General features: G+C 35.7%; 3 protein-coding genes across 9 annotated transcripts; 1 reads left to right on the forward strand and 2 right to left on the reverse strand.

Moving 5' to 3' along the window:
• The first annotated feature begins 2,033 nt into the window (after positions 1–2,033).
• Positions 2,034–3,559, forward strand: LOC113052489 (gonadotropin subunit beta-1-like). The gene is made up of 3 exons (XM_026216911.1): positions 2,034–2,046; positions 2,324–2,497; positions 3,199–3,559. The coding sequence occupies exons 2-3, from the start codon at positions 2,324–2,326 to the stop codon at positions 3,415–3,417; spliced, it is 393 nt and encodes a 130-aa protein (XP_026072696.1). The 5' UTR covers positions 2,034–2,046; the 3' UTR covers positions 3,418–3,559.
• Positions 3,560–4,902: 1,343 nt separating this feature from the next.
• Positions 4,903–10,755, reverse strand: LOC113051556 (ARL14 effector protein-like). The gene is made up of 5 exons (XM_026215423.1): positions 10,560–10,755; positions 10,057–10,255; positions 9,793–9,933; positions 5,622–5,674; positions 4,903–5,436 (listed from the first exon to the last, which is right to left on the reverse strand). The coding sequence occupies exons 1-5, from the start codon at positions 10,628–10,630 to the stop codon at positions 5,208–5,210; spliced, it is 693 nt and encodes a 230-aa protein (XP_026071208.1). The 5' UTR covers positions 10,631–10,755; the 3' UTR covers positions 4,903–5,207.
• Positions 10,756–14,636: 3,881 nt separating this feature from the next.
• On the reverse strand, positions 14,637–22,248 carry LOC113051557 (transcription factor PU.1-like). Of its 7 annotated transcripts, none has more exons than XM_026215427.1 (7): positions 21,897–22,009; positions 21,757–21,803; positions 21,227–21,319; positions 21,049–21,127; positions 19,496–19,689; positions 15,693–15,861; positions 14,637–15,541 (listed from the first exon to the last, which is right to left on the reverse strand). In XM_026215427.1, the coding sequence occupies exons 2-7, from the start codon at positions 21,772–21,774 to the stop codon at positions 15,228–15,230; spliced, it is 867 nt and encodes a 288-aa protein (XP_026071212.1). In that variant the 5' UTR covers positions 21,775–21,803; positions 21,897–22,009; the 3' UTR covers positions 14,637–15,227. The 7 variants fall into 7 exon arrangements, with proteins under 7 accessions (XP_026071212.1, XP_026071211.1, XP_026071210.1 ...); XM_026215426.1 differs by having other exon boundaries at positions 21,049–21,130; XM_026215425.1 differs by lacking the exon at positions 21,757–21,803 and having other exon boundaries at positions 21,897–22,248.
• Between the last annotated feature and the right edge of the window lie 2,818 nt (positions 22,249–25,066).

The raw sequence follows: 25,066 nt of genomic DNA on the forward strand, positions 1-25,066 counted from the left end.
AAAACAAATACCATTATTTCGCAAAGACAGAAAAAAACTCAACAAAACTCGGGTCTCTCATACTCTGTTGCAGAAATGTGCATGTGCTATCAGAATGATTGCACTGTTTGATCCAGCTGATAAGTTATGCAGCAGATGTGCAGGGGTTAAAACAGTTAAAACACTTTGTACTGACCAAAAACAGTTTGTACTGACCAACCTTTACTATCTTGACAAACATGCATTGACATCTTGCCTTTTTATTAATCAAATACCCCACCTTGGTAGCTTGTTTTGGGCTTAGCTTATGTTTTTTATGCTTGTCTATTCTGTACAGAGGCTACAGAATAAAGGGGTAGTATTTCACATGACAACATTTAGTCGTGCGCAAGAACACAGGATGCTTTATATGTGTAGGGAGAAAAGATTCTGTGAAGGTTGTGGGTGTGCGATTGGATAATGGCATAGTTATTCGAATAATGGAGCTGAGTGCATTGTAAGACAGGAACAGAGTCTTGAATATGACTGTGAGAAGTACATTGGGACCTGGGTAAAAAAAAGACCTGAGAATTACTGGATATAGTCAGAAGCATTTTGGATGCACTGATGCGAGTGAAAATGCAGATTTTTTTCTACATTAATAAAGCTTATTCTAATGTGGCTCTTGTCACAGCATGATAAATGAAGGTCAGTGGGTCATCTTGGACATTTTCCAAGATTTGTACACACCAGGAGTCAATGACTGTACAACCTTCAAAAGCCATGGAAAGAGACTGGGGGCGGCGGAAAGAAAAAAAGAGATGAAAAGCCAAAGAGCCACACTGAGATCTGTGGGAGAAAATAAACAGAATCAAAATGAAAGTCCAGGGCACTATATAACTTTAAAACAGATAATGGTCAAGGCAATAATGGCCTGCTGCTGAATGGAATGAATTCTAGAATAGTTCTTTTAAAGAAGACAGTTTCGAAGATTATATAGCTTATATAAAATTTTCAGAAGTTTGGGGTCAGTAGGATTTTTTTAGTTTTTTGTTTTGTTTCTTATTTTCTCTTTGTTTTGTTATTATTTTCACATAAATAGATAGATATAGTGGTAAAAAAAAATACTGACATATGTGACCCTGAACCACAAAACCAGTCTTAAGTCACTGGGGTATATTATTAGCAATAGCCAAAAAAACGTTGTATGAATCGAAATTATCGATTTTGCTTTTATGCGAAAAATCAGGATATTAAGTAAATATCATGTTCCATAAAGATATTTAGTAAATTTCCTACCGTGAATATATCAAAACCTATTTTTTGTTTAGTAATATGCATTGCTAAAAATGAATTTGGACAATTTCAAAGGCAATTTTCTCAGTATTTTCTATTCCCTCAGATTCCAGATATTCAAATAATTGTATCTTGGCCAAATATTGTCCGATCCTAACAAACCATACATTGAAGTAAAGATTATTTATTCAGCTTTCAGTTGTTGTATAAATCTCTCTCTCTCTCTCTCTCTCTCTCTCTCTCTCTCTCTCTCTCTCTCTCTCTCTCTCTCTATATATATATATATATATATATATATATATATAATACACTTAAGACACATTGGTCACATATGTGTTGTAAATTTTGGATCTAGTCTGATGCCTGTTATTGTTCTTGAAGCAAACCTGAACAGATGCAGTTGACACTAAAAACTGATGTTTTTTAGGTTTGTAAAAATCTTTCTCAAAAATATCCTGAAGAATAATTTAGTTTGAGCAGCCTTGTGTGGATCTTTTAGAGAAGACAAGCCTTTGTTCCAGTGATTTTCAATCAAGGAATTGTGCTGCAGAACACTGACCTTGAAAAGCAGAACATCAGCGGTGGCCTTTACATGGATCCTGTTCCCAGACTGAATGCCATGGCCACTGGGCTTTTGGGGATTTGTGCCACCTCCACAAAAGCAAATGCAGTAGTATGATAAGACATGGCTTCTCTCAACTAGATGTGGGCGTCACGTCTGATGGGAGGATATAAGTGTCCACGTGAATTGAGGTGAGGTGAACTGATTTTGTCTCAGTGAAACTCCAGAAGGTACAGTAGGACTGGCATATTAGTATTTAAGTAATTATAATTATATTAGCATGAACTTTATATTAGTAATATGACTTCAGTTTGAATGTGTTTGATAGCTGCTTTTCCCAAAGCAAATTTATATTTATTAATCTTAGTTACTTAACTAAAAATAATTTAGCCAACTTTTTTGTCCAATAAGCAATAAAACCTGAGATGGACACACAATGCAGTGCTAACATTTATCCACTGCAGTACCTGTATTTGATTAGCTGCACACTTTCGCATTGATTCCCAGATGAGGATGCGCTCCGTTGTTATGGTGATGCTGTTGCCAGCGCTAATGATGTCAGGATCAGAATGCAGGTCCAGCTGTCGACTCACCAATATCTCCATTACCTTGGAAAGTGAGGAATGTGGCAGCTGCATCACAATTGACACCACTGCCTGTGCGGGGCTTTGCAAAACACAGGTAGGATGAAGCAATATTCTTGTAACATTTTCTTTGAAATGGATTTGTGTACGTTTGACATATATATGAATTTATATGAATTTTCAGCCATTCAGCTATTACTCCAGCCTTCGGCGTAAAATGATCCTTCAGAAATCATTCTAAAATGTTGATATGGAGTTCAATTACTATTGGTACTCTGCAGTTCTTATCAATGCAAAAAAATAAAAACGTTTTTTTTTTTGCGTTAATTTTTTGATGAATAAAAAATTAAGAACAACAGCATTTATTTAAAATAGATGTCAGTTTATGACATTATAAATGTTTTTACTGTCACTGATCAACTTAATGCGTCCTTGCTGGATAAAATATTACTATTTTTTTTTTTTTTTTTCAATTTCATTCTTAACCCAAACTTTTGAATAGTGTGTCACACTTTCAAACAAAAACATTAAGCGGCACAACTCTTTTCAACTGAACAGTCTCTTGTGCACCAAATCAGCACATCAGAATGATATCTGAAGGATCATGTGACATTTAAGACTGGAGAAATGGCTGCTGAAAGTTCAATTTAGCTGTCAAAAGAATAAACTACACTTTAAAAGCTTTTACAGTATACTGCATTTATTTGACCAAATAAATGTAGCCTTAGCAAGTATGAGAGGCTTCTTTTAACAACATTAAAAGATAAAAGAGCACTAAAATACTTCACATTTTGACAGGAAAGTGTTTACCGTAGCCCAACGATGCCGAACTACCAGAACACCTGTAACTTCAGAGAATGGACCTACGAGACTTATGAGTTTAAAGGCTGCCCTGCCAGGGCCGACTCTATCTTCTCTTACCCAGTGGCTCTCAGCTGTGAATGCAGCAAGTGCAATTCAGACGTCACAGACTGTGGAGTTCTCAGCCAGCAGACAATCAGCTGCAATGTGTATTAGACAAAGAAACCAAACCCTGCTCTAAAACCACTTGAAAGCTTGTTGTACAGTTCTGCATATTTCATACTGTGTATATTGCATAATGGAATAAAACTAATATGAAACCTTTTCATATTATTTGTAAGCGCTAATAAATATAACATAACGCAAGAACCCATTAAAGGAAATATATTTATTTTTTTTTATTTCCTGACAGGTCTTCTGTGAGGAGCCGTTTCATCTTGTTGTGTTTCAGGAATCATCTGTGGGCTCTGGTGTCAATAACCTTTAAAGTCAGGCACAAATGGCACCATTAAAACAGCTCTCACATAGCGTAAACATAACTAATTTCCTGTGATAAACCATCTGTTACTGAACGCTTATACATGCAGACACTTTAATTTTGCTTGTGAAATCGGTGTGTGTTTACCAGAGCTTATAATTGTCCTTCCGAGACCAACTGTGCTCTCTCTGATACACTGAGCAAACTCACTGAAACCATACTACATTACATAATCAAATTAGTAATAGATCAATATGAATATCAGAGTTTTCGGGAAAAGGGGCATATTAATAGAGAAATGGGTTAGGGAACATCCCAAAGAGCCTTTAATACTCATTTACGGCAAGAAAAGGATTGGAGTAGATGATAGAAACAGAAGGCACATCATAACAAATGCTCTTTAAGGTGTCATCAACAAACGAGAACATGCATGACTTACAGTTGCATAGGAGTACAAACTTTACAAGATTAATGAGAAACAAATCATCTCTGTATCTAGAATTGTGTGTGTGTGTGTGTATACATTTATATGGTGGCACATTGCAGACACTTTTTCAAAATTAAAGGGTTAATCAGAATTTAAATTGATTAACTGATTTAAAATTCCCTACTATAACTCCCAAGCCCTTAAGTAATGAAATGAAAGGTTTACCCTAGCCTTAAATTGCAAGAATTGTAACAAAACAAAACAAACAAAAAGAACATCAAAATCTGCCTTGTGTTCTCTTGCAATATATTATCTCCTCTTCAAGTCAACTTTCCTGCATTTGTACAGTCTTATTGTTGTGCAGCTACAAGGCAAACTGGGCCTATGACAGATTGTTCTTTACCTTGACGTTGCTGGCTCCTAGCACTAGGTGGAGCGCCCTGAAAATGAAGCCTGAGACAAATGGGCCAATTAGAAAAATGTCTTAGACAATATCTAATAGCTGACATCACCAAACAAATACTAAAAGTGCCCTGCAATGAACCAACAAGTTTCTGTATATCAATCAGTTGGTTTATTGAGTAAATCAAAGAGCTAATTTTATTACTCAAATAAAAATACATTAAATAATGATAAAATACAACCAATGGCTACATGTTATGTTTGATATATTACTTAAGATTTAGTGTAGATGGAGTGATTCAGATAAAACTCTCAAAAGATACATTTTCCTAAGTGTTCACAGCATTTGAAGTTAGATCATATTTGTAAAATCCTTAGAATCAGCACTGCGCACTCTGCTTATGTTCAGATTTTATTTTTATAAGAGTGAAAACAAATTTCAAGTGCCAAAAACAGCTACAGCATTACAGCATAACTAAAAGTCGAACAATCCAGGAAAGATTACAGAAATGAAAATAACTGTGATAACATGGGAGAATAAAACACATTAGACAACATTATTTATTAAACTTTTAAATTAAAAAGAAGAAACAATGTTGCAAATGAACCAAGCACTTCTGCAATGTCCATATTCCAAGCCAGTGACAGTCTTTTCTGCTCAGAAGCAGAAGTGGTGTCATCTTCTTGGTCTTCCAGTAGCTAACTGACAAACTTGTTGCGAATGATCTCTCCCCCCTCTACCTCCACCTGCTCATACAACCATTTCCGGTCACATCGGCACTCAACACCGCACTTCCTTGAGCCACACTCAGGACATGGGTAGAAGCAACCCATGCAGTCTACATCTAGACAGTCACACAAATCCCTTCCACATGAGATCAACAGGCCTTTGCTGTCATACACTTTACTCTTAAGAGACAGGGTCTGTCTGAGGGGACAAGAAAGATGGCAAAAAAAGGGATAAGTTCATCTAAGCTTTAGGGTTTATTTCAATGCTGAAAACACTTTGAATACAACTGCAATTCCATTAACTGAAACCATGATTTATATTTTAATCTTCATTATGACTGAGGCAGTATGTTCATGAGTTTGAGAAACTAGAAAGACAGATACCTGTCACCTAACGAGAGCTTCCCTGCACGTCTCCGGTCATTCACACCTCTGGCCTGTAATAAAAAAAAAAAAGACTGTTATAACTGAACTATAGCTCTTCCTTTTTAAATGGCAACTATTATTTTATGAAGCAATGCTTTGATCACACCTAATATGGCACACTCTGCTAAGGCACTGATTCCAAACCCGTGAGGTTGTGGATTCGAATCCAGGGGGGTTCATGTTGTGGGTGGTGTTGGCGCAGTGGATAAGACACATACCTTTGGTGTGAGAGACCCGGGTTCAAATCCACTGTGAGACACCAATGTGTCCCTGAGCAAGACACTTAACCCCTAGTTGCTGCAGAGGCATGCCACCTCTGACATATATAGCAATTGTAAGTCGCTTTGGATAAAAGCGTCAGCTAATTGAATAAATGAAAATGTAATGGTCAAGCACATTTCAGATTTGCTGATATGGGATAAAATTTATAAATAAATAAATAAAGGTAATCGTGACTTTTACCCTTGCAACTCCGACTGAGAAAAGTCACAATTAACTTTACTATTCTTATTCAGTTGTGAAAAAACAACAACAATACAAAAAAAAAAAAAAACAATAGAACTGCAAGAAAAAAAGTTAGAAGAGCATATGTATAAAAAACAAACAAACAAAAAAACAACAAAACAAAGGATTAATTGTGAGATAGAAAGTCAGCATTACCTTTTTTTAATTCCATGGCGAACACAAAATTCTATACTTTTCTATAATGAAAAAGTTATTTAGAGTTTAATTTGTGTAATCTATCTATCTATATATAGATATATATATATATATATATATATATATATATATATATATATATATATATATATATATATATATATATATACATACACATACATACATACACACAGCAAAACAGAAATACCTTAAAACCAATTTCTTTTGGTGAAAATACTAGTGGCCTAAGACTTTAGCACAGTACTATATATATATATATATATATATATATATATATATATATATATATATATATATATATTAGCGCCGGGACTTTAACGCGTTAATTGAGATTAATTAATTACACACAAAATAACGCGTTAAGATTAATTAGTTATTGAAAAAAATTTCCCGCATTTTTAAGAACTTATTTTTGCACCGCGGAACGTTTCTCACTGGATGAGTTTCGGCGGACCGATTATACTGAAGCACCAACTAGCGTTCGCATATCACCGCAGCACATGATCGAACCTCAAGTATCACCCAGGCAGCAAGGAAGTCGATTTGAAGTTGAAGTCGGCTGCGAGCTGCCATCTTGTAGCAGAACTTCACTTGCGTTAGCATTCCCAATGACTCCCATTCATTTTAGCGTTACTTTGACAGCGAATAACTTTACATCTGAGGCGTTTAAAGACTCCGTTTGTCCATTATTTATTTCTAAAGATACACGACAATGTATAAAGGGCTCCATTACCTTCTATGTTACATTATGGCCCCGTAGAAACAGTTTTTGTAAAAAATAGGCTAAGGATTGCGTCATAACCACTCGACTCTCTGTCGCATTACCGTACAGACGGGAGGAGAAGCTCGCAGGCAATTAACTTAATATGGCGTACTGGCGTTACATTTTAAAATACTATACATAATAATTAATCAGAATACTTACTCCTGCTCACTCACACCAAAGAACTCCCCACTCAAGCTCGCCGTCTCTGCAAGATTAACGATGGCAGTTTGCACGCACAGCCACTTAGAAGATTTACATCTGTCAGACAGGTTGCTGACGTCGTCAAGCTTCGTTTGAGTCTGCACTTTAGAAACGGAAGTGCTAAAAAACGCTAAAAATGGGCTTCAATTGTCTCAGTTGAGTTCCAATGACACGCTGTGTCCATTGTTTTTACTGTCTATGGTATCACCTCAACGCAAAACATATAGCAGCTAGCGTGGACTTTACACTTTATGTTGAACTATGTATTATTTTGTTGGTGCAACTGGCAGTTTATGTTAAACTCTTTATTGTTTTGGCCAAGGTTATTGAGAGTTGGACTTAGTATGTTATGGCCTCTGAAGCAACAGAGAGATGTTTTCTAATAGTCAGGGTTTCCAATGTTCTGAATGTAATTGACAGTATTGTGTATTACTTAAAAAACACTTTACAGAAGGTTCCAGCACCTATAAGCAACCTGAATTTCTGAAATGTACTATTTCTAAATTGTTTCTAAATATGCTATTGCTACACTTAATGGTAAATATTGCACAAGTCTGCTAGACTTGGTTGAACAAAAATAAACAATATTTTGTTGCTTAAGCTTATGTATTCAGTCATTATTCAATGGTATACTATAAATCCATGTGAAAAAAAAATTACTTCGCAATGTTCTCAGATCAAATATTTATATGCGATTAATTTCGATTAATTAATTACAAAGCCTATAATTAATTAGATTAATTTTTTCAATCGAGTGCCGGTATATATCTATCTAGAGTATATATCTATATATCTATCTATATATAATCTATATATATATATATATACACACACACACACACACACACACACATCATATATTTATTTTAATTTTGATTATAACTGACAACTAAGGAAAATCCCAAATTCAGTATCAATTTGAATATTGTGAAAAGGTTCAATATTGAAGACACCTGATGCCACACTCTAATCAGCTAATTAACTCAAAACACCTGCAAAGGCCTTTAAATGGTCTCTCAGTCTAGTTCTGTAGGTTACACAATCATGGGGAAGACTGCCGACTTGTCCGAAAGACGACCATTGACACCATGCACAAGGAGGGCAAGACACAAAAGGTCATTGCAAAAGAGGCTGGCTGTTCACAGAGCTCTTTGTCCAAGCACATTAATAGAGAGGCGAAGGGAAGGAAAAGATGTGGTAGAAAAAAAAAAGTGTACAAGCAATAGGGATAACCGCACCCTGGAGAGGATTGTGAAACAAAACCCATTCAAAAATGTGGGGGAGATTCACAAAGAATGGACTGCAGCTGGAGTCAGTGCTTCAAGAACCACTACCCACAGACGTAAGCAAGACATGGGTTTCAGCTACTGCATACCTTGTGTCAATCCACTCTTGAACAACAGACAGCGTCAGAAGCATCTACAGTAAAGACAAAAAGTACTGGTCTGCTGCTGAGTGGTCCAAAGTTATGTTCTCTGATTAAAGTAAATTTAGCATTTCCTTTGGAAATCAGGGTCCCAGACGGGAAGAGAGGAGAAGTACACAATCCATGTTGCTTGAGGTCCAGTGTAAAGTTTCAGTGATGGTTTGGGGTGCCATGTCATCTGCAGGTGTTGGTCCACTGTGTTTTCTGAACACTAAGTTTTAGAGCACTTCATGCTTCCTGCTGCTGACCAACTTTATGGAGATGCAGATTTAATTTTCCAACAGGACTTGGCACCTGAACACAGTGCCAAAGCTACCAGTACCTGGTTTAAGGACCATGGTATCCCTGTTCTTAATTGGCCAGCAAACTCGCCTGACATTAACCCCATAGAAAATCTATGGGGTATTGTGAAGAGGAAGATGTGATATGCCAGACCCAACAATGCAGAAGAGCTGAAGGCCACTATCAGAGCAATCTGGGCTCTCATATCACCAGAGCAGTGCCACAGACTGATCGACTCCATGCCACGCCACATTGCTGCAATAATTCAGGCAAAAGGAGCCCCAACTAAGTATTGAGTGCTGTACATGCTCATACTTTTCATGTTCCTACTTTTCAGTTGGCCAAGATTTCTAAAAAATCCTTTCTTTGTATTGGTCTTAAGTAATATTCAAATTTTCTGGTGTGTAATGAATGAATATAATATAAAAATTTCCCTTTTTGAATGGAATTAGTGAAATAAATCAACTTTTTTGATGATATTCTAATTATATAACCAGCACCTATATATTATTTTCAATGTTCATGTTGTATTTGCATGCTATTACTGTACTGTGAAAATCAGCATATCCACACAGACTTGTCTTATCGACACACCTTGCGGCCAACACCTTTAACGTTTGCTCTATTCACAAACAGTAAATTTGAAAATGAGATTTTTCTCCATTAAGATTAAACACCAAAAAAAGTATGCGACATGTTAGTGACATGCAGAGAAGCTAAAAACAGACTAAAGTAAGCGTTAGTAATTGCATATTTGGCACAGTACGAGTTACCTTCAGGCTAGAGTCTCTTACAGGTTGTCTTCTGTCTTTTGTGATTTGTTTGGCTCTGTCTTTATCAGAAAGTGAACTAAACCGACTGGAATCATTTGCATCCTTTGCCACAAATCCTCCTCTGTTTTTCCGTAACTCAATCTGTAAAATCAATAAATAAACACCATGAATAAAACAATGAGCGGGATTACATTGCTGAAGCAGTTACATAGGTATTCTTGAGCTCGACAATGAGAAAAACTTTGAAAGTGCAAAGACACACACCTTTGTACGATCTCCTCCAGAGTTTGCAAAAATAGTGGGCACGGCATCCTCTCTGAGAAACAGTTTTCCATTATAGTCACGGAAACAGTCAGGCTGGAAATGCTCCGAGCACAAGCAGGAGTTCTGAGTGGGAATAAAGTTCTTTCTCCCAAGGTTTCTTACCCATTGCTCGGCTAGCTGAGGCTTGCTGATTGGAAACCTGAAAAGAGAGACAGTTAAGGTTGCAACTCCATTAGATACTGTTACTTCAATAAAGTTTATCTAGACGTGCATATTGTATTCTGAAATCAGCAACCTATGCAAATCACCTACATTTAAAAGAAACTGACCAATCATATCAGCATATCAAATTCAATTACAAGCATTACATTTTTTATAATATTTGGGTATCTATATCTGCGACTTCTTGACTAGAATAAAAATAAAAAACGTCACAGCAACTCGTAAACGATGAAGCCTAACATGCTCAAGTGTGTCAAAACTGCTATTATATTCGTGCTTACCTGTAGAATCTGATCTCTGACCCTTTGGCAAACCGATTTGAGCAATCAGTAGCTGAACAGGAGATCGGCATGGTTCTGTATTCGTGTTAAAAACGTAAAAGAATTTGTTATTGTTCCACACTGCCAAAAACCATCTTTCAAAGGCAATAGCGCGAGGGCGGCAAAATGCGGACCGTGTTAACTGCGCATGCGCTGTTGTGTTCATCGTTTAGCTGCCACTGGACGTGCACACACCATAGAGATCCATTATTAGTGTCAATGGTAATCATGTAGTTTTTTGCATGTGAGAATATGCCATTGCGTCCATGTTTGAGTCAAAACAACACCCTTTTTCTTAAGAGCACTTGCTTCAAGAATAAACAAATGAAAAAGAAAATAAATAGAAAAAGTGAAGTTGTGAACTTTTATTTTGAAATAAATCGTAACCGGAGTTACGTGAACCCGGAACAGTGGCACAATGAGCTTCTGAATGAATCATTTGGAGGATTTAGTGGAAACTGGCTGTGTGGGGGAGACAAATCTAAATTTGTCATTGTATAAATGCACACATATATGATGCTCTTGAACTGTAATGTGGATATTATGTAAAACAACTTTTTTGGAAACAGATTAAAACAATGATAATAAATCGATGTATTTTTTATGGAGTTAGACAAGGAGTTTATTTTACAAATCCACCTATTTTGAATGGCTGCAACACTGAAAATATTATTTACGATGGAAAACAAATAAGACGATTAAATACTGATTAAATATGTATATTAATATTTTCACTGAGAAAATTCATATCAGTATAATATTTATCATATGTTCACGTTAACCTATTTTCTGAAAATATCTCAAATAATAATATTTGTAAGGTTTGATGGAGAGGATACAGTCCTGGTGCATACAGAGGATGATTAATTCTGGACTATGGGTTCATCTTGCCCACATGAAGGTTAATTGTAACTGACACAGAGAACTCTTGTGCTTCATGCGCTGGCCAAGGGAAGTGTCTTTTCTTTGTTTAGATGGGCTGGTTTTGGTTTTAGATTCAGTTTGTTGTCACCTGACCATCACAGCTTTACTGTAATATTTTTATGCTTTCATATGATTTCTTCTTGAATATTAATTTATGTTGTGCCTTTCCATACAAAATAATGCTATGCATAACTTGGTATAATTGTCTCTTCCATTCTCAGCATCTTGGCCTCATTCTGGTTTCCCTCACAAGCCTCGTCTGCACAGAGAGCTTTGAGAGAGAAACCTTTCTAGATGCTGGTTTGATGTAACTTCCTTGAAGTAATACTTTGTGAAAATATTACATAACTGTAATACAGTTAAATAAAAAGAATTGTTTCAATTGATTGATCTGAATAAAATAGTCTTGAGCAAGGTGAAATTGTGGATTCTGGGCAATGGGAAACTGGCACTGATTTGCCCATGACATTACTTTGATTTCAGCCTTGAAACTGGTTCCTCTTCCACTGGACCGCAGGCAAGTTGTTATTATGGTCCATGTTAAAGGAATAGTTTGATCAAAAAATGTATATTCTGTCATAATTTACTCACCCTGTTGTTTAATTTTTGGGTGAACTATACTTTTAATGTATGGTGGTCAAACTAACAACATTCTCATATTATTGTCACCAGAACCAAGTGTATGATTACCGTGTACTGGATGGAAAAGTGTATATAAATACCCAGAGCATGCTGTCCCTCTGTCCCATCCAAATGACAAAAATAACCCACCGAGGTGAGCAATGAGCAGTGAATGCAAAAATATGAATTGTGAGTATGACATGTTATGATACACATTACATGCTTGTGCCGATTCTTTGCAGATAGATTGCCTGTGGAAGAAAATCCCTCAGAAAACACACTTTGTATGTGGGCCACAAAAAACCTTCACACCTCAGACCTACAGGAAAAGGTTAGGTTTGGAAATAGCGTTTAACATGTAGTGATTGACTAAATGGTATCATTCACCACATCTCAGTTTTATGAGACACTTTCTGACTGTGCCAAATAAATCATCATACATCTGCTTGTTTGTCATATAGGTTTCTTTGACCAAGATAGCGCAAGAGAAATGAAACAGCGGGAAAATAACAGAGACTGGGGAGGCCAGCCCCACACAGCCCAACAGAAAAGACAATCTGACCGTTCTGGAGCCTAGAAAAATCAAACTTGTTGATCAAATTTATTGTTATTTGTTTGACTGCATACCTTAATCCAAATAAATGATGCTTTTATTACGATCACCCTCTTTACCTATAGTGTTATGTTCCTCTTGTCAAGCCCTCCAGCTTACAGAAGTCCTCCTGATTGGACTTGTTTTTATTTAAAAAGAAGAAACCTGTTTTGCATTCTGAAAAAAATTATTCTGATTCTGAATGTAGAGCGTGCTTGCATGATCACCGGATGAACCTAAGGGTAAAGAAATCACAGAATGGATTTGTGAATCCAGGAATATGTGCATTCATGTTCTCCTCCCGCAGTAACCACTATTTAATGGTTTCCTTCATTCTTGTGTAAGACAAGAAAATTAATTAATGAACTTACATTTTTATGATATTTTATTTAAATACATTCATTGACAAATAAACATACTTAAATATTGATTTTAGCAGTTCAGCGGTCTTGCAGACAGGGGGCGCTGATTGGCTGTGTTCTGTGTAAGGGGTGCGGTATACACTGCTGAGAAGTTGTATTTAATGGTTTTCGACTAGGTTTTCATGTTTAGTTTTATATATTTCTGAAGGTATTATACTTATATCATCTTTTTTTTTCTTAATCCAAATGTCGAAAGTATGCACATCCAAAAATACGGTATATTCATTAATATTAAGGACTTTTTTTAGGCCTATATGTATGGAAAAACATTCACTTAGATTAAGTAGCAAAATTGGCATATTGTTAATCCTAAAGGATGTCTGATGAAGGTATGTTGTCTGAAATTTTGTGCTTGGTGAGAAAACCACCAAAAATCCCTTTTTCCTGACTTCATATTAAATTTAATAATTAGTAATTAAGGTGTCATTGGATGCTACAAGCACTTTTACAAGTGGTTGGAACTGAAATGTGTGTTGGCAGTGTTTGTACACAACCACCTTATACTGATAAAAACCCACCATTTTTTTTTTTTTTTTTTTTATCTTGTTAAATAATTTCCACTTTCTCAAACGAGATCAATCTTTCTCAGAGCAGCTCAGAGGAGAAGGGTGGGGTCAGCAGAGCTCATTAACATTTAAAGGTGTCATGTGATTTCTTTCCTCTTTGGAGTGTTGGAGTGTTGCCCTCCCCTCCCCGAAACGGCTTATTCTAACACGCCCCCACATGTCTATGTCAGTATGTGGGAAGATTTGCTTAATGCCACCCAGATGTTCACGCAAAGAAAGAAGGTGTACCTTTTATTCTCGTGGTAGTATTGTTGTTGCCGCCACCATGTCGTATAGACGCTGTGTGTTTCACCATAAAAATCAAAACTAGAGACATGAACCTTGTGAAAATCGACGCATTTCAGAAACCGTAACATAGAGGAGAAACAATAATGTACAGTATGTGGAAAATAATGTGTTAAAACCACATAAACATATTTCATTACACCAAATACACAAAATAATGTTCTTTTTACTAGCATCATATGACCCCTTTAAAGGAAAATGCTGCAAAATGACTTGCTCTGAAAAGAGCTGTTTTGACAGGGTAAAAAGGGTGTTTTTTACACTGAGAAAAAAAAAAAAACTATGTTACAGACATTTCATTAAGACCATTAAGTCATTGAGAGTTCTGTATCATTAATGGATAATTAGTTATTCCTCCACCTGGCCATAGATCTATCGGCATAAATACATTTATATATGTTCTTAGCACAGAGTTGAAAATCTTTGTCAATATTTGTAAAAAGTAATTGAAGCATTTTCTATGCATTGGGTCTGTTTTCAGAATTTCCCACATTTCTTAGGCACTGATTCTTGTTATTTTTATATTTATATTTAACCAACTGAAATGAGTCATTACAGTACTGAGACATTACCCCGAAATATGATATGGCCTTTTGAACAAATAGATTACAGCAAACACACTGCTCAATCTTTCTATTGAAAATGAATGTTTATTCATCTTGGTTTTTATAAAGATTTTTATTTTTCTTCAGATGGAATGTAATGTAGAGAGAAAGACAGTACAAACACGAGCATATAATATTTCTCTCTCTCTCTCTCTCTGTGTGTGTGTGCGTTACACAGACGTGACAGAGTTTTCCGTGCTGTGTGAGCCTGTGTCATTGGTTTTCACTTCTGCTTTTTGTATTTTTGTGTTTTTTTGTGTTTTTTTTTTTCCATCATGCGTGGTGGTGTCTTAAACTGTCTTAAACTCGAGAATAGCTTTTTGTAATTTTTTTTTTATATATCTACCCACTTTGGTCATGTTTCTGCTCTTTAAATGTTTAAATGTTGTAAATGTTGGTCTTACATCACAAAAGCTACTGAAATGTAAAGGACGTAAAGTTTACTTCATTAATGCAAAGGTGAATAATACAAAAGGACTGGAAAATAAAATAGTTTTAAACCATAAGCTCATGGTAAGAGTTCTGGTCCATTTTGCCATTTACTTGTTTTCAAAGAGAAAAATAAATTCTCTCTTGTTTTCTCCAAGTCTTGTTCTCTCTTTTTATGCATATGTTTACATGTAAAGCTTCCTTTCGGTGTGGCTTTTGCCAAGTACCTCTCCACTAAACTGGTAGGTGAGTTTCTTCTTGATCTTCCTGACTTCTCCCGTCTTGCCATAGTTTCTCAGTGCCCTTGCCATCTTCTGGTAGGTCATCTTCTTGCGGTTTCCCTTCTGTACGCCCCAGCGGTGTGCTAAAGCTTCTTTGTGCTTTGAAGAGAACTGGAATATTCCTTTTTCTCGGTCAACCCACCAGATGCTGTCCTTCATGTCACCATTTCGGAGAAGGTCCAGCAGGAACTGATACAAGCGAATTTTCTTCTTGTTACCTTGAAAACAAAGGGAATGAACACTTACAGCTTGATTCTAGAAGACTGCAAAAGTCAACAGGTACTGGGTTTGCATTGCTTATCCAATTTTCCGAAGATCACTATGGTTGTGTCCTTATGAGGTGAGATTGGTCTTAGCTTTTGTCCTTACCATGCTCGCCTCCTGTTGTTGATGTAATATGGTCCCTCATACACTCCTCATCGGACACCTCTAACGGAGGACTGCGACTGCTGGGGTCATCGTCATCCGAGCTGCGCTGGAGAGGAGACGGCTGTACACTGTGAGGGTAACACACAGATGGCCGTGGCAAATATGCCATCTGTGAAGACATAAAGTACATAATTATCAGAGAGCACACACAGATAAAAAATAGAGGTTCCAGTAAGAATCAACTAATTTAATTCTATAATTAATTATATAGTTTAAATTTCATAAAGAAAAACATACTGGTGCTCATGAATGCTGGTCTCCAAAACAGCAGTTGTCCTGGCAGAAAATTAACAGTACATTATCCTTTAAGGTTTACGAATGTTTCCATATGCGAGAAGTTTACAGACATGTAGTAGGCTAAAGAACTTTTCTCTAAGAGAATATACTGTAGCTAACTCACATAAACTCTATAAAGTAAGTATTTTTTGATTTCTTAAGTACCATTTGAGAATTGTTATTTTAAAGGATTGAATGCAAATATGAGAGCTGTACAACCACGGCTGTGCAGTCATGTGGTCTGAAATGTGTCATCTGGAGATTTCAGACTCGTTCAACATTAAGAAATAGGAAATTTACATTTTATATATCGTCAATATAACAGAGCAGTGAAATTTCAAGCTGCAGAATATTTTGTGTTAATTACTTTACAGGAACATGTGAAAGAACAAATAAAAAAAAAATTCAGTTAAACTGCTCCACTGTAAAAAGCCCTCACAAAACCCAAAGTGTCATGAGTCGTTGTAGTCTCATGTGATTGCACACAGTGCTGGGGTAGCAATTTCTTGAGGCATGACAGTTGAAAACTCTGATGACTTCAGGAGAATGTCCTCAAAAACATAGGACAGTCAAACTATTTTGACATTGAAAAAAAAAAACATAAGGCGCATGTTTTTGTGGATATGCTATTTTGTGCAGGGCCTCAGAGGTCATGGTAGTTGTGTAAATGTGAATTTAGGCTAATAAAGACGTGCCTGTTTTGCCCATTAGAAACTTGCATAGCCCTGGCACAGATAGAAAAAGGAAAAGAAGTAGAACAAGAAGAAGTTCCTAATATGTGGCATATGAACAATTGATGTTATGGGGGAGGGTTCGAACAACACAAGCAAGGAACGCGAAAACTGTGCGCAAAAGTGAGTCAGTCAATTCACTATAGAGAAAGTGAAAGTAAAAAAAACTGCATTAATGGCGCATATGAGACGAGAGACGAAACTACTCCAGCATATGCTGATAATGGTATATAACTGTCTTAAGTTATTTCTTTCATATTTATCTTGTGGCCCCTATAGCCTAGTGGAAACATGAGAAGAAACGGATTTTGCGTTAAACAGGTTATTTTTTAAAATTGGTGCACGAAATAAATTGATGCACTTAATATTAATTGACTGCAGTGTTAATAATGTTAATTATAGGCATATAATTCATTGTATAAGTTAATAGACTTGTTAAAAAAATAAATAAAATTGTAAACATTTTCTATGACGCCTAAGCTCATAAACTGAACTTTATCCTCGAATGGCGTTTATAATTGAATAATAAAAGTAACCTAATAATAATAATAATAATAGTAAAAGGCCTAATAAGAAGAAGAATGTAACAGGTCTACATTAATTGGAAATCCTAAATCCTCTTAATATTGCCAATTTTTGATGCTTTTGACAATATCTATGGCTATCGTCGACACATGATAAAACGCAGGATGAGCTGATCGCGGGGTGCATTGAGAGTGACTGTCAGAAAAAGAAATTACTAAATAGAATAAATAATTAAATAAAAAATACAACTAAAATAAAACAATGAAAAAAGCCTATTAATTTGTAGGCTGAGTGTCATATTTGGCAGTTGGCATTAGAAATGATATTACCAATAACAGTGGCATATGAGAAGTTTAATACCGCAGGGAAAAGAAACAGAAGGTCGCTGAATCTTCAAGCTATTTAGATAGTTGAAGCTTATAGACATTACTTTTACTCAATTTAATAATTTTTTCAGCACCCCCTCTGAACTGTCCCAATTGCTACACAAGACTAGCCCAGTCGCGTTTCGAGGAGGGTTCTCCGGTATATATAGCCTATATATATATATATATATATATATATATATATATATATATATATATATATATATATATATATATATATATATATATATATATATATATATATATATATATATATATATATATATATATATATATATATATATATATATATATACATATATATAATAAATAATGCTTTCGTAGGGGGTAGTGTACAGTATACATGTTTTTCTGCAGGGTTCCTCCGGTGAAGTTCGAATTCATATCCCGTTACTGGAGTCGCTTCAACCCGCGGCAACAGTGTTAAAGTAGCCCAGTTCTGCGGGAAAATCACGGATTCGGCAAGTGAGGTGATGCAAAAGAGCAAACCAGGCTTTTTTTTTTTTTTACCAAAACACTGTGAGGCAAGGCAGGGGGAGACTTAAATGTTTCTAAACTTAAAACGCATCGTTGACCCTTTTGCTTTGTTTAACTACTTACAGAGTTATTTAAAGTATAAAACATTGTTAAGTATTCCTAATGTTACAAAGATTTATACTTCATTTGAATCATTTATTCATCAAAGAATTATGAAGGGGGAAAACATGCAGTTTTATGGTTTACAAAAAGAAAAATATTAAGCAGCACTGTTTTCAGATTTGATAATGATAAGAAATGTTTCTTGAGCTCCAAATCCGCCTATTAGACTGAGGGACCATGTAACTCTTAAGACTGGAGTAATGGCTCCTAAAAAATCAGATTTGCTGAAATTATTAGCATTTTAAAATATAAAATAGTTATTTAAACTGTAATAATACTTCACAATATGAATGTTTTTACTGTAATAATGCAGTAAATAAATGCATTCTTGGTAAGCATAAAGGTTTTCTTTTTCAAAACCATTTTAAAAAATCAAGGACATCTACAAAGGAAAAGCTTTCTGTTGTGACAGACTTTGGTTAGAGTCTGCCTTCAAGATGAAGTCCAACCAAAGGAAGGGAAATCAATCACTGCGTTGTGAGAAAAATATCTTAAATGATCTCTTTAAAGAGGTTCTCTTTGATTTTCCACCCACAGAGCAGTCTATACACATGTTAATATAAACATCTTTTTGTTCAAATATCAAAAAAAGACACTTAATGGCTAATAAACAGATCAGGGTTGAATTACATTATGCTTTCTGTATAAATGCTAACATCATACGTATGTCTTTTTGTGTTCGTGCTAAGTGTCGTTCTAACTGTCTTCAAGCTGTAACATTTGTGCGCTTGAATGTTAGTGTCACAATAAAGAGTGGTTTTGTTTGTGTAAGTGGGGATGTTCTGTAACGGCAGTTGATGAGTGTGCAGACTTGCAGTTATGGTGACAGTGTTGAGTCTTGGTCAGGATAAGGCTTAGTTGAGCAATAGCTTGGGCACAGATGCTTTCTACAACCTCCTAACCAGCATCAACAACCACTTGAGTCACGAAGCACCAGATAAATAGAACCAAAAGTTATTAAAAGTGATATAGAAATACAAGAAAGATTTCTCTGTTCTCAAATGGCTCCTGCACTATATTTAACAAAATGGTTACTTTTCATCACCAATAATGCGACCAGAGCACACACAGATTTCAGACTTCAAAACACAGAAGACGGTGTTCTCACACATAAAATGAAAGTGAAAGATGTGAAAGTGATGTGGGTATTTAATAGAAGGTGTTTTCTAGATAATGTAGGTCTCACCTGTGGAGGGGGCAGAGTGAGGTGATGCCCGGTCAGGCCTGGGTCGATAAAATGGCCCGACTCAACGTCTGGGAAGCGATGCACATTTGATGCATGTAGTGGCTGTACGCTCTGTAGCTCTGTGAAGTGGCTCTCTGGCAGGTTCTCGAAATCCACTGGATGGACATGATGGCTATTATAATCCCAGGTGTGATCTAGACAAGGACAATGAAGTTGAAACGGAGGATCAGCGGAAAGCATCTTTTAACGAGCAAAAGAAATTTGACAATATGTCACATGCTCTTTGTGTAAGCTGGTACCAGCAACTAATAAATCAACCATGTCACGTCATTCTGTCCGTCAATTCAATCGCATGCAAGAAATTACATTTACTTTCTCACTTATTTACTTGTCACCCTGTTTCCTGTTCACACCACCATTTCCTTTGCAGTTTTTGAATAGCCTCAAGCATGTTTTTACATTTTTTTTTTTTATTTGCCATTGTATTTAATGGTTTTAAGTCCTATATAGAAACATAGAAAATAATGTACAGCATGTTTTTGTGCACCTGTTTTTATTTTCAATATTTTGTCCTCAATGTAAGCAATCTAATTCTATGGAATTTAAATCCCTTTAATGTTCATAAAAGTTGTAGTCAAGTTATATATTACTTTTCTTTTTCTTTTTTTTCACATTTTCTGGAGAAACTTATGTGCACATTCCTCCAGTGAACATAAATAGTTCTTACATAAGTAGTTTGACAAGTCTTGTGAAAAAGAAAAGGAAAATTTACTCGGCTCTTCCTTTACTGCTGTATAACTAAACTCAAAACAGTTTTCAGTTTCTCTGTTATTCAACTTCTTCGAAAATCAGCACATAGCTGCCTGACGAAAGGACTGACTAAATAACACAAAGGTTAAACCATAGAGCACCATCAACTGTTTTAAAAAGGACTCTCACAGTCCCATATACAGTAATGAAACGCAATCACCATACTCGCCCTTAAAGACAGAAACCGCTGCTACTGTTTAACACGCTATTTCAGAAGTCTACATAGCTAAATTGCTATATTGTCTGATTTTGGACAGAAACCCTTGGGGATATTTGTCGTTCTACGTCTGTAGTTTTCTTGCCTGTCAGAACGAGGCATCTGTTTCCTGCTTTGTGCTAGGTCACTCGCCCGGTTCCACTCGCTCGCTCTCCTAACGTCCCCTTACAGTTCAGTCCCAGCTGCCCTGGGTGTGATTTTGATCCGTTAGCTTAATATAACAAGATGCTGTTTACATGGGTCTCTTTAGGTGTTATAACACGAAGCTGATTATAACATGAAGCTGATTACATGAAAGAAGACATCTTCAAAAATGCAGGCCATTTAAAATGGGGAAAAGAAAAAAAAAAACTAAAGAAGAAAAAAAAATTCTGTGGTTAAAGAGAAATATTGAAGTTGTTAAATTTAAATACAGGTGTTCATCCCAAGTTAAATTAATTATTGGTTTACTGGTTATTATTGGTTTATAAATCTACTGGTGAAAAAACAAACAAATTTTGATAATGTTTAATTACAAGGAACTCACCATTCTGACTCTCGTCAATGATATACTGATACTCCATTGGTGGCCGATACATCTCTGACTCAAACATTTCCTCTGTTTGCTGCTAAGCAAATAGAGAAGAGACAAATAGTGACCAGTTTGAATGACTGGAGCCAACACCAAAATAATAATACACTGTACCATATAGGAAAAGCCTCACATCTTTGGTTAAAACTGCCCAGTAATCTTTTTGTACAGATGGTGTCTGTGACATCCAGCCAGTCCAGGTTACTCTCTCTCTACTCTCTTCTTTCTACGTAGAAATTATGATTATTATACAATTTGGAGAAAATTTTATTTTTTCATTACACCAATGTAAATCATAGCCTGTTACAACAAACATACCACTACATGTTAGCTATACTTACAGACATATATTAATATTCAGTATATTATCCAAACCCAAATGAATTAACTAAACTGTCAAAGGACCTCTAATTGATCCACTACACATGAATATAGATGTTTAAAACCAACACATGTAGCTGAATATCAAAAGACTGTCGTTCTGAAGTGGGTGGCACAAGCACGTATGCACCTTGACACTAACTATTCTACATTAAAAAAAAGAATTAAAAAAAAAACATAATAAATACATAATTTTTTTTACAAATAATCCAAAAGATAAAAAAGACTGACGGATGTCAAAACACAAATATTACACACAAAAAAAGATCCAGCTGTTCTTACGGTAACTAGTACGTCCATGGCAAGTCCTCGTAATGCCGTTCGACACACTGACAGCAATATAACAAGAAGTGCATTGTGTATGCATCTATTAAAAGCAGCGGCATCATATTAGAACCATTTAGTGAATCAAAACTACTCACGGTTGGGATGATGTACCCCTCCATTCTGTACGGATGCAGCATGGGTTCCTCGCCGCCTGACACTTGATCTGCAGCTCTGATGCTTTCTCAAGGGCTTTCAAAACTGTCCCCGTACCATTGCTCAACTCTAAATTTCCTCTTACCAAATGAAACCAATGATCTAACTCACGCACCTTATCACGCAGGGGGCCTCTAAGGTATCCAAAGGCCCAAAAAAGAAGTCAAGCAGAGATACACTGCAGAGGGCAACCCACCCTGGCAGTGGCCGTAGAAAAGGGACACAGTTTCTGTTTGTTACTTCTTTATTTTTGGGGTGTGTGTCTGAGTGTGTGCGTAATCGCTGGAGGTTCCTGATTTTAGGGTAATGGCAGGTGGGGATTTTATCTTTGCAGTTAGAATAGGCGTAAAGTGTCACCTCCCCCAGTGGCCAATCAGAGACCGCTCAGCTGACCGCTCTTCTTCCTGTCCACCTCCATGAGGCTTGTTGTTTTATAGAAAGTCCTTAATGCAGGATGAAAATACACAAACACTGGTGCCATTTTCAGAAATGTAATGTTTTATGTAAAAACTTTCCAGACTTTTATCAATTAAAAATGCTTCATATTTTTTAAAGATCAGATTTTTGTCTGGTAATTAAAGCGATGAGACCATGAGCCAACAAAATAAATTTGACAAATATGTCACATAAAAATTAAAAAGATAACTGATCCATAAATAAATCAGGGAAAACTTCTAGCTGGTCTAATGTTCACATCTTGGTTGCAGACTGAGCATCTTCTGACAGATAAGATTGCTGATCATGTTGCATTTCCTATCTGCATCAGTACAGTACATGCTGGGAGATGAGATACAACATCCTGCATGACAATAATGAAACAAGCGTCTATCTTTATCAAAACTTTCCACCTGCCTCAAACCTTCTGTCTGCCTTTTTTCTGGTCATAAAAATAACAACACTGTAAAAATCACTTACAGTAGTGTCCTCATCTACTATACCACATGTCCAACCTATCACAAAGTTAAGCTGCAGCATGAAGATAAAGATAAAAATGTTATATATAACTAAAGATTGTACTTGTTTGCATTTATCTCTGTGAGTGTTTGTATGCATGCTTCTTCATTCTATAAATGGGCCAATTTTAACTCCAAAAGATAGTTTTTGACGCTTTAAAAATAAAAAGCACACACAATAGTCAGGCAAATCACCTTATACAAATTACCCTAAGTGATTACCTTTGGGTTTATGTGCAATAGCATTTCTGTATTAATAATTTAATACAGTATGATCGTGTTCACATGTAGCCACATATAATCAACAGTTACTGTTACTACAATAAAACTGTGGTACTGTAGCTTGTTATCAGAAAAGGAAGGGAAAAAAGAGGAATAAAGCTTCATACTGTTTCAAGGTGATCCTATTATTGTTGTTTTATACACAATTATTAGAAAAATATATATATAACTGTTCATCCCATAACAATATGATTAATCAATTTGTATTATGAACTATCCAATTATATGTTTTGCCATAACTTGTGCCTCTGAATTTAAAGTGTATGTATATTTAGTGTCTTTAAAAAAGTGAGATATTATTGCCAATCACCGTCTAGATGCAAACATGATCATCCTGTCAGCTTTCTTTTGGTGACCTATAAGACTATACTATCACAAAGACACTTGCACATCGTATAATGACGGCAAATATTATGCTTCCAAAAAAGGAGTGGTTTCTTTGTCGTCTTTGGTCAAAGATTTAACCTTTGTCAGGTTACTGACAAATAAACTGATCAACAGTATTGAAGAATTAAATAATTTGAGTGCAACACTTTAAAATAAGATTCTGTGTAACATTAAGTATGCAATGGCTGACATGAAATTTGCAGCATTTAATATATTGATACATTAAATAGACATTTGCATAAATATTACTTAATTTATTATAAAATAACATGAATAAATAACATTAACCTAGATTAATAAAATCCTGTAAAAATTGTGGTCACTGATACCTAGCTACTTATGTTATAATCTAGAACCATATTGTAAAGTTTTACCAAGTGAGCACTGCATATTATTGCTGATGGGATGATGACACATTTAACTTGGGCTTAATTGTTTTTTCTTTTTGGTTTTTTACAGCTTTTCTCTCACTCACTTTCAAACATTAAAATTCATGGAATCAGCTCTGGATGCCAAAGAACCAATCAGGTTTGTGTGGCCTGCTTCTTTCTTGTTCCCCGCTGCCATCATCTTGTTCGGTGTTGGGCGTGCACAAAGAAGTTCTTGTATGCACACCAGATTTGAATGGCAAGGACAATATTAGAATGCTTAATGAATTAATTTCTGGTCTGATTTTCAAACAAAGTAAGCATATGACTTTTATCATACAACTTATATAAACTAAAGTTCAATATTTACAATAATCATCTCTCATCTTTTGTGTTTCATGGATAAAAGGGTTACAGATATGTTTCACGGATTAAAAGAAAAGGCATGGAACGTGATGATTACAGAATTTCTGTTTTGGACATTTTTTATGTTTCCTGCAAAGCAGCATTACTTATATAATATATACTAATATAAATATATATATTTATATATATACAGGTATATACTGGAGAATGAGACTGAACAGTCCATGTTGAAATATTTGTGGAACAAACACTGATCATTAATACTTTTTTTACTCTTTTAGCATTATTGCTGTACTTCTAAAAAAAAATGTTGCAGTGTTTTTAAACTGCTATTGTATTCTATTTTTTTGGTTTCGCCACCATCCAAGCTGTCCAAACCACAGAGCGTACTGTAGGCCTGCTGCGACACACAGCTGCCTGTACAGCCGGCCTAAACTGATTACTTTCACAGTTTTCTTTATATATTAATACACACTGCGCATGTGTCACAGTCTATTTTCTCCAACGTTATTTTAAGAGGTGCACACAAATGTTTAAATGCATATATGAACTTTTCTTTTCTTTTTTTAATGAAAGCAATGCAATCTTTTCCAATTTTATATTCACAGCACCACACATGTTTTCTTCTGAAGTGATTTGTACAAATGTCGGTATGACCAGGCTTTGGTTTTTCCACAAATATTTCAACATGGACTGATCTGTCTCATTCTCCAATTTGCTGCTGGCTCTTCATTAGTGCTTGAGGTACATGACTGC

This window comes from Carassius auratus, chromosome 32, assembly GCF_003368295.1.
Source record: "Carassius auratus strain Wakin chromosome 32, ASM336829v1, whole genome shotgun sequence".
Classification (NCBI taxonomy): Eukaryota; Metazoa; Chordata; class Actinopteri; order Cypriniformes; family Cyprinidae; genus Carassius; species Carassius auratus.

Coding starts and splice junctions, on each gene's coding strand:
- LOC113052489 (XM_026216911.1), top strand. CDS start 2,324: ATGAGGATGCGCTCCGTTGTTATGGTGATGCTGTTGCCAGCGCTAATG. Junction 2,498..3,198: donor CGGGGCTTTGCAAAACACAG/GTAGGATGAAGC, acceptor ACATTTTGACAG/GAAAGTGTTTACCGTAGCCC.
- LOC113051556 (XM_026215423.1), bottom strand. CDS start 10,630: ATGCCGATCTCCTGTTCAGCTACTGATTGCTCAAATCGGTTTGCCAAA. Junction 5,675..9,792: donor TAAGAGACTCTAGCCTGAAG/GTAACTCGTACT, acceptor TTTTTATTACAG/GCCAGAGGTGTGAATGACCG. Junction 5,437..5,621: donor AAGCTCTCGTTAGGTGACAG/GTATCTGTCTTT, acceptor TTGTCCCCTCAG/ACAGACCCTGTCTCTTAAGA.
- LOC113051557 (XM_026215424.1), bottom strand. CDS start 21,938: ATGCTGCATCCGTACAGAATGGAGGGGTACATCATCCCAACC. Junction 21,320..21,896: donor AGGGGTACATCATCCCAACC/GTGAGTAGTTTT, acceptor ATTTCTACGTAG/AAAGAAGAGAGTAGAGAGAG. Junction 21,131..21,226: donor GGGCAGTTTTAACCAAAGAT/GTGAGGCTTTTC, acceptor CTATTTGCTTAG/CAGCAAACAGAGGAAATGTT.